The sequence below is a fragment of the Loa loa genome (genome assembly GCF_000183805.2).
Source record: "Loa loa unplaced genomic scaffold supercont3.33, whole genome shotgun sequence".
Lineage (NCBI taxonomy): Eukaryota > Metazoa > Nematoda > Chromadorea > Rhabditida > Onchocercidae > Loa > Loa loa.
In genome coordinates this window covers 276,351-285,916 of record NW_018108213.1, presented here as the reverse complement: position 1 = coordinate 285,916, position 9,566 = coordinate 276,351, and the positions used below count along the sequence as shown (strand labels likewise).

Genomic DNA, 9,566 nt, shown 5'->3' with positions numbered 1-9,566 from the left:
TTAGTATCTGACCATATATTGGCCATGTTTCTTTTCCCAGTTGTTTTATATAAAATGTTTCAGATGGATATATCCAATTTGATTTTTTTTGAATATAATCTATCTTTGTATTTTTCCCAAATCTTAATCAATAATGCTCTTAGGTAGTCATTTCCTAACTTTTTATCTACTTACCTTTTGTCATACCATAAATAGACATGCCAGGCTAACCTTAAATCAAAACTTTTCAATGTTAAAATCCGTTAATCTTTCATCACAACTTCATCATTTCATTAATCCATTACAATGCTTCATTTATTGCTTTTTATGAAGGGATAGTACATTATATGGATAGGTATTGATTAGAACTGAGTTAAGTATATTAGTCCGCTCCTCATAATGTATCCCCGAGAAAAATTAATTGCACATCCTAGTGTATAACATCAAACTCGCAAATTCCCTAAGATGAAGTACGACTTGTGGAAGTGAAAGCTGCAACGGATAAAGTGATGAATTTTGCATTAGTAACTAATGAAAAATGGCAGAAAAAAGTAAATGCAAACCGATAACTTTTCCATCAATAAGATCGTTTGGAAATTGTGTATCACCCAAACACGACTCTAAATCCGACTGCATACTGGCAACTGAGGAATTGGATCGAGGTGATTGTAATGTATGAGATTGTGGTACCTGCAGATAATTGTGCAAAAAGAGCTGATGACGTGCAGGCGGTGAAGTACCTGAAAGTGTGAAATGGTGAAAGATACTTTATTATTGACACAGTAACATCAATATGTACTTGCTAACTTGCCTAAATCAACCATACTTTTGTTAAACTTTCTACCAGAAAATAGAGTAAATTTGCTATTAAATGAGGCATATTTAGTGAATTTATAAGGAGAAACAAGGAAATGGAAAAAACTAAACTATAAGTGTCAGTCTTAATTATCATAATGAATCCCTTCATTCTCGGCTTCCCTTATGTAATCATTATCGGTAGTATTACTTTATAACTGTGAAAAGTCCTGCAGTACTATATTCTTTTTAATATCGTTAAGAGTTTCTAAAAACCCCTACATTCAGATAATCCGGTGGTAAATTCAGTATAAGGAAATATAACCAAAGATTAAATCCTTGGTTCAAGCTTCTCATTCAGTTCAAAATAGATGAAAAATAATGGTTCCAGAAGATGATGTTAGCTACTTCCTAAAACATTAATTATCCAATACACGAAGTCTTGAAATATACAGATGTTAGAAAATGTTACTCAAAGATTCGGGATGAAAATCTTCTTCGTTCCTTTCGGGATGAAATTGAATATTTATTTCCGAACAAAAAATAAGGATATGGTGATTATTTTTGGAAAAAATCTAAAGAGATCGAAAAGTGATATGGGAAATGAGATAATGGTGTTATCAAAAAAAAGTGGTTAAGGCATACGAGTGGAAGATAAGAGATGGAATAGGAGCAGAGCAGTTCTTATTCATTGGATATGAAATTTTTTGAATTTTTTAAATGTTGAAATTTAACGGTTTAAAAAAATTTGAAATATTTCGTTCACAAGAAATTATAGCAAGTTAAACTATGTTATTGACAATTCGGGTAGATATGAGACAGATCGATTGATCTTCTCTTCAAGTTTAATTTATCTATTTGAAAAGTTGTAACAAACATTTTTCTAATCCAGCTACATATCAATTCTTATCGACATTTTGTTAGTGTTTTCAATGGAATGTTTCTTTTATGAAATTCACTATTTTTATTTTTTTACACGCGAGAACATGTGTTTAACTTCTCATACATGTCATTGCAATAGGCTTGAATGACAGATGCAGCACATTTCAAAAGATTCTACAATTTTCAATTAAAAAATTTAATTACAGTGATTTCGTGTTTACATGGATTACTAGCTAGATAGATAGTCTTGTCTTTTAACTAGATAGTCTGGATAATCTTGTCTTCTTTATCAAAATTGTTTCTATAAGTAATATCTAACCATATTTTAATATTTTCGAAACTTTCAATGTCTCCCTTTTTTCATTAAAATCCAAAAACCGTTTTATTATTTTAAATAATAATTTCGTTTTCATTCACTAACGCAACACAATGATTAATATGGCATTTCTACAGATTTATATGCTGAAATTACGACGAAAACACATAGTTCTCAGACAATGAAACTCAGAAACTAAAAGGATATGTCATATTTCACAGCAGTACTCAATTAAATAATTTAAGGGAGTAGATTGGAATAAAGAATAAATGTTGCAAAGTTGACGAAGTTCACTGTTACTAGATTTTCTTGCAGGCTTCCAAAAATATCTTCTTATTTAATTAATTAACTATCTTACACTACTTTGCTTGATCATTGAAAATCCTCATAACAGTTTTAAAAATCTTTAAATTTGGAACTCAAAAGTTTATATCTCTAAAACGATAATTTGAGAAGAAATGCCCAATAACAAAGTGGCTAAATAAATTATTTGATTCTAGGGTTAATCGTCAACTCAGAGTTTATTTTCGAATTTTCGCCTGCATCAGTTCCGGTCAATTAATTTCTTTTTTTCACATACAAATTGTGAATCATTTCCGGAGTAATAACAAAAGATACCACTTATTTAATGGCGGGTGTTGATTTAAGAATTGATTAATAAATCAAAAACAATAACTATACTAGGGAAGCGTAAAATAGAAATGTGAACCTTTTGATAAGTTTGGGAGTGTACCATTACGTTTGATATTCCGCTTTGTACGCATCACATTATCATCAATGTCGCTCATACTCTGAACACTATCACGTCGAAAATCATTATCTGGAGACAGATAAATCCCATTGCTTGGGGATGATAGCAAAGTGCCGCTGTCAGCTAATTCCTCAGCATGAGTCTGATTCTGTTCTGCAAATTTATTTATAAGCTATATGTTCGAAATCACCAAGTGCACATATGAGATATTTAACGAATTTGACAAATTAACAATTGCAATTTCATGCTTATCATCTTGCTGCGAAGCAAGATTTGAAACATGGCATTTCGGAAGGCACATTTTTGAAAGTATATTTGTGATTTTCTTGAATTAAAAGAAGTAAGGAAAGTTTTGGTTTATCCGAAATTGCAGTTGAAACGATGTTCTTGGCTATCGTACAATTTTGCAATAGAAAGTGACCGAGTTGACCGAGTTTATAGCTTTTTCAGATTTGCAAATTTCATGAAGCATGCATGCAGCAAGTTTGTCTAGACTTCACTTGCAGGAGTTTCATTTCTTTAGCTGTTTCATTCAACAAAAAAATATCACTCCGAAAGGAATTAAAGCTCATTAACTATAATGATATCACTGATGATTTGCCTCAGCATGATTTACTGAGTTTTATTCATCTTATAATTCCAAAATAAATTTGCAGCCTAAATTTTTTCCCGAAAATCTCTGGGAAGATGCCGGATAAATCGAGAGTATTCTCTCTGTAATTATTTTTTTAAAGAATAAGATGCTTAATAAAAGCACAATATTTGATAAAAAGGAGAAGGAAGATGAATTGTTGCTGATATTTGGTGGTGTTAAAAAGGTTTTGCAAATGCGTAAGCGGAAAAGTTCTAACAAGTATAATTGATTTCACATTATTATTTCCGTATGAAATAAATATTTCACATGGAAATCCATCGCATAAAATGACTGAAAATCTCAAATTATTGTAGGCGATTCTGTTCTGTTTATTGTTTCAAGTGAATTGATATATTGAATTCCATGCCAAAAAATACTATTATTTGTGGAAAGACGGAAGATTTATTTGTCAAACTTGGTTCAAAATATTGATCTAGGTGTCAAATCTATGTCTCTGCTTCCGACTCTAGCACCAAATGGCTTGTGATGCTGAAAGATTTTGAAATAGAATTCCTCAGCACTAAGCGGTAAAGAAGAAATTTTATTAGTATCTCCAAGAGGCATAGATTTTCTCAAGGATTCATCAAAGAATGTTATCAAGGATCTTCGACGTGCTTTTATAAAATGAACATTCAGTTAAAAAGGTCAGGGACATTTTAGTCGCATTGCAAATGAATAGGCATCAAGATGCTTGCTGACAAAATGAAGTGCATTTGTTAAAAATATTTTTTTCCATTTTAAAAGGATGTGAACGAAAACAACATCACATTATGCTATTAGAAGAAGCAAAATAAATGTCACTTGGAACCCTACCTGATCATTTATCAGAAAGAAGTAATTTTTTAGAATTACTGAATTTGATGTATTTCCAATTCAATTATAATTTTTTCCTAAATTTATTTGCTAACAAAACTGACAAATAACAAACTTTGATGTGAAGCTTTGCTCTTATAGACAGAACTGATTATGATTTAACAAATTAGAACCATTTGTGGTAAACGAAAATAGATTGGAAAGAATGTAATTATGAAAACTAATGAAATATAAGGTGCTGTCTGTTTCTCAATCTAAACTCTTTTTTTTTATTCAGGAAGATTAAATTTTGATGAGAAATAAAAGTATAGAAAGAACTGTTCATTGTCCATCTATTATGAGAGAGCTGGTATTGCAAGCTTTACTGAAATTGAACAATTTTTTGGAAAAATACTGAAAATTTTGATATTTTGAGTGTTTTTAAATAATTTGTTCGTATGGCACGATTTCAAATGAAAATTTGGCGACAATCTATTTCAGCTGGATGAGCTGGACTTCATTGGAATGATCAAAACGAAAAGATTGTCAATGAGAACATGAACCACTTGCGGCGAGATTAAAAGACTGAAGTTTCTCAGTCTTCATATACACAAATATTTATTACAATCTGATTAGACACAACGAGAAATGCGATAAGTTTCTTTTTTGCTTTCCAGATTGCAAGCACACTTGGTTTTCAGTTTTGTTTTCTTATATTTGCCATTATTCAAAATTAAGCAGTTTAGTTTCTTTTTGTCTTCTATTTACAATAGTTCGAGATACAAATCATCGCTTGCTTTATAACAGCAATTAACTAGAAAGAAATGAACGGAATAGGTATGACAATGTCAACAATCTTTCTGATTAACAACCTTAAAAGCATGGTTAAAAATAATCTTACTTTATTTGGATTTGGTTATTCCACTCGCAACAGATTTTTAATCCCAGTCCACTCGAGAAATTTTCGTATTTCTTTTTATGACTATTAAAACCTTTAAGAAACCTTATCCAGGGTGTCTGACGTTACCAGGGTGTCCTTAATGCGTGTCCAAATGGTATTCCCCAGATGAAGTTAAGAAATTGATGAATTCCGAGTTACGGAGATTCTAGGAAAAATATGTTCCTTTTTTAGGGCTTTTTTTTGCTTCTCTCATTGAAGATCTACAGCATGGCAATCAGAATATCTAACAGGATGGCAATATCCGGAAAATGGTGCCCTCTTGAATTATGATTTTATAAGGATACTGGGCAGGTTTGTGCACTAAATACTTTTAGCATTGATTACATGTGGTCCGCTTTTTCTGTATGATTCACTTAATGATGAGACCGAAGGCTTGGCCAAATCAGTTGAAATCTCAAAAGTTTACAGTCTACAGTTCTTTTTTAGATATTTAAAAAAAAATTCATGACTGGTAATTTTTTTTAATCATGAATTTATTTGTACTTCAGAAATGGCTTTTCATTATGAATATTATCCATCAGGTATGATTCAAAAACATTTTTTCATAGTAATCAGAAACAATATAATGTACAGTGATATTCATATTGAGATGTAAATTGTTAAGATAATTACCCTCCCAAAAAAAGAAAAAATATGTAAATTTTTTTATACATATGTAAATTTGTAAATTTCTTATATATGTAAAAGGAAAGGATGTGTAAATTTTTTGCATTCCACTGGATAAGCACACAAATAGTGACTTGTCAAATAAGTAATTGGACAGGTCTGTCATACAATATTATAAAAAATCACAATATGGGTCTTTCGGAAGTTTTGACACATTTCTTTTACTTCCTTACTTCTTTTTGTGACGAACTTGAAGAATCGTTGATGAGCAATCGTTGATTGAAGAAAAAATTTATTATTTCATTAATGCTATAGAGGGATTTGTGATTATCTATCTAACACGACCACGAATGGCATTGTGAGATATTGGACTTCGCAACTAAATTCTACGATTGCGTTCTGAATAAGTCAAATTAAGTCGCAAAAAGTTCGCAGGACCTTAGTGCTGAGTAAGATGAGTAAAAATTTGAATGTAATTATAAAAATTATATCTGTTAGAGGAATGATGTGAGGTAAATAGGGTGACTGAGCGATTGAATTGTTACAAATAATTAATCATTGATTTGAACAGATGTTGTCTATTCATTACTTACAGTGGAAGGGCGGAGAATGCGCAAAATTGTTTTCATTAGTATCTTTTTCTTATTTTTCGAATCAAAACATTGGTTATTAATACTTGAAAAGATTAAAGTACAAAAACTAATTCAATTTATGCATTATTTCAAAAGTTATTATAAAAAGCTGATTTTAATTTAAAAGTTAAGATTTATTCAAAAAAACTAATGTATTGCTGAAAGTCAGCTTCAAGACAACTTTATCGGCGGAATGAATTACTGAAGTCAAAATAAAAACTATGCATGAGATTTAAAAATATATTCACATAAGCACATTGTTACAAGTTGAAAAAAGAAATCATCAAAGGGAAAAATGATGGAAGCTCCGTAATACGAAGACGACAAAAGTTCTCGTTACTTTTAAAAAAGTCGTATGAAGAAGTTCTGAATGAAACTTTGTTAAAAATGACTTGATGCATTCAATGATGGGTAGTCAGTCGAAAGACTCTTGAATATTTGATTACGCTTTTAAATTCTTCAAAAAAGATAACAAGAATCGTACCATTTCATTTCACCTCTGCGGAGAGACGAGTGTTAAAATGAAATGGTACAGGATACTAGTAGAATGATAGGATGAAATATGAAATTAGATTTGTGCTTTTTTTTAGCCCAGGTTAAAATTGAAAATAAAACCTGAATATACATTCTGGACGGACTGCTGTTGATAAATCGGAAATACTGTGTTGGTTGATTGATCCTCCTCAGAGTTCTGAAAGAAGAATATCTTAAACAAAATCAATGCAGTAAAATATAATTTGTTAGAACTTTATTCATATTTTGATATTTTAGGAGACAAGATTTACATCTCCATCTACAAAATTTTTTTAAAAACCCCCATTTAAAAGCTTAAAAAACTGTCCTCCTTGATTTGTTTTTTCACATTTCAAAAATTTGTCGTAATGTCTCTCGACAAGAGTAATATGCTAAAAAAATTAAAAATTTTCAACCCAGCACCGAAGTTCACTAACGATAGAAAATGGATGACCGAGAAAGAAATTGGTATATTTGGTCAAATATGGTTCAAAGTATACAGCCCTTTCTGAAGACCCTTTGAAGATTTATTTTTTCATTTTAAAAGTAGTAAAAGTCGCAATAGTATAAAAGAATGAACGTCAACGATAAAATAACTGAATTAATCGTTCAAGGATGTTATAATTTGTCTTTAATGACGGCTCACAAGATTGTTTTCATTCCAGTAATCTCTCTTTTCCTTTAAAATTTCTAGAAAATAATTTCTGGAATTTTATTGCAAAATTCTACTATTTTTATCAAACATGAAAAACCATACTATGTTTTAAACAAGAATAATTCATTTATGCATGAAATATTGTCACATATTTTTTAATGAGAAATACTGATGGAAATACTGAAACATAATGGTATTTTATTTAATCAATATGTTGAAGAGTATTTATGGCATATCAGCTAAGCGAATATTACTTACAACAGAATTAATTTCGAAATTAGGTTGGTGGTCAAAAAATGACTAGAGAACTGGTTTTAGTATCTGGCCAAAAACTATGGGAGAAAAAAAACTTTTCATTCTATCAAAAACTCCTACTTATTGATTTCCATCCATTCTATTCATTTTGAAATTAGCCGATGAATCGTGGAGAAGTGTTTTGTTATTTATGCTTATTCCTCAAAGTTTTTGAATTGCAAAGTAAATACAACATCTTTTGATTCATCTTACCACGGCCAATGATGGATGCTTGTTTGTAAGGGATTTTGAAGTGAATTATACTTCGTACTAGCAGGCTAGCACGTTAGGTGAGCCTTAAGCGCAACAGATCCAACTTGTGACTTACCTTCCGTGCCTGCCACGAGTTACCGAAATGTAATGCCACTTGTCCATGATATTTTGGTTTTACTGGCTTTCGATCTCTTTCTCTTCATTAGTCAGGACAAAGAAATTTTTAAAAAATTCAAGAAATTTTAATAGAAAAAAGCAACCAATGAGAATCTCTGTTTATTTCAATTCACATTTTATCAATTTCTAACAACCTCTCAGTCATTTAGCACATCAAAAATTTTATTTTACCTGAAGTTCAGGTGTCATTTCCTCCCAGACAAACTGCAATTCGTTCAACTGCATGTCCGCTTCATTGTCATCCATTGCTATTTCTTACTGTTGCGTTTCCTTTGACATTTTGATGTAGTTTTTCATAAATAGTTCTTAATATATTGTGCCAATAATCTGCAACGATAATTTTAATTGTTTAACTTTTTTTTGAAATTGGATACTTCTTTACGAATATTTTTGGTGCTGCAAGCAATCTAATGATTAAATAAAACCGAACTATTTCTGGAGAATGAAAGTAAGTACAAAACAAATCACATTGCAGCACGTAAAAAACGTGTACTGGAGGTCAATGTAAAATAAATGAGGTATTTTGGAAATAGGTTATAGCTGGAGTTACTGATTGGAACTTTTAGACAATAGCCATAATTCGGATTGATTGCTTTCATGGAACGAACACTATTTTAAAAGTTATTCGGTTCGATGCAGGGTAACTGAACTTTTAAACTTACCTTTTCGTGTTAAGATATATTCTCTTCATAATGTATCATTTCTCATGTATTTTCCTTTTTTCAATAGCTTATACTTTTGTTTCTTTTCTAAAACATTTATTTTCAACTAAGGGAGTGATTTACACTGAAAAGAAATTCAATAAATTTCTTTAATAAAATAAAAAAGCTAAAATGGATCGCAAATCAGTGGAATGAATGTAAATAATTAACTCAGCAGTTGCTAACATGCAATGCGGGCTGATTCAAGAAATTTTGCAAAGGAGACAAGAGGTTTGAAAACAAACGGTGACCGAACAATGACCAAGGCAGAACAATGATCGATCGAAGCTTATTCCATAACTACACAAGTTGTTGAAAACTCAACATCAGATATTTTAGATCTTCAACAAACAAAACAACTCAACAAATGACAAAAGAAATTGTCATTTTGAAATGTTTCCAGTCCAACCACTTTTTTTTAATCTTAACAAATAAAAACGAATCAATTATAGATTCGAATGTTTTGTCTGATGAAAAGTGAATTATATACAAGCAGCAAATAACATTAGTCTACGAAGTTTTGCCTCATCTGTCATATTCGATCAACCTCTCGTCAACCGATACCGTTTCTTCCAGCATTTTGACAGCTTTTTGCCTAGTAAGTATAATGCTAGAAATGCTTTTCAAGATTTCATTAAATCCTTTATGTTACATGAATAAAAAAA

General features: G+C 30.7%; 2 protein-coding genes across 2 annotated transcripts; both read right to left on the bottom strand.

Moving 5' to 3' along the window:
• Window positions 1–439: 439 nt before the first annotated feature.
• Window positions 440–803, bottom strand: LOAG_16997 (hypothetical protein; the record flags this gene model as incomplete). The annotated part of the gene is made up of 3 exons (XM_020449654.1): window positions 440–471; window positions 543–719; window positions 779–803. 3 exons carry the CDS (start codon window positions 801–803, stop codon window positions 440–442), a joined length of 234 nt encoding a protein of 77 aa, XP_020306794.1.
• A 1,849-nt stretch (window positions 804–2,652) lies between these two features.
• Window positions 2,653–8,534, bottom strand: LOAG_03061 (hypothetical protein; the record flags this gene model as incomplete). The annotated part of the gene is made up of 3 exons (XM_020446202.1): window positions 8,372–8,534; window positions 6,964–7,039; window positions 2,653–2,876 (listed from the first exon to the last, which is right to left on the bottom strand). The coding sequence occupies exons 1-3, from the start codon at window positions 8,444–8,446 to the stop codon at window positions 2,653–2,655; spliced, it is 375 nt and encodes a 124-aa protein (XP_020303425.1). The 5' UTR covers window positions 8,447–8,534.
• Between the last annotated feature and the right edge of the window lie 1,032 nt (window positions 8,535–9,566).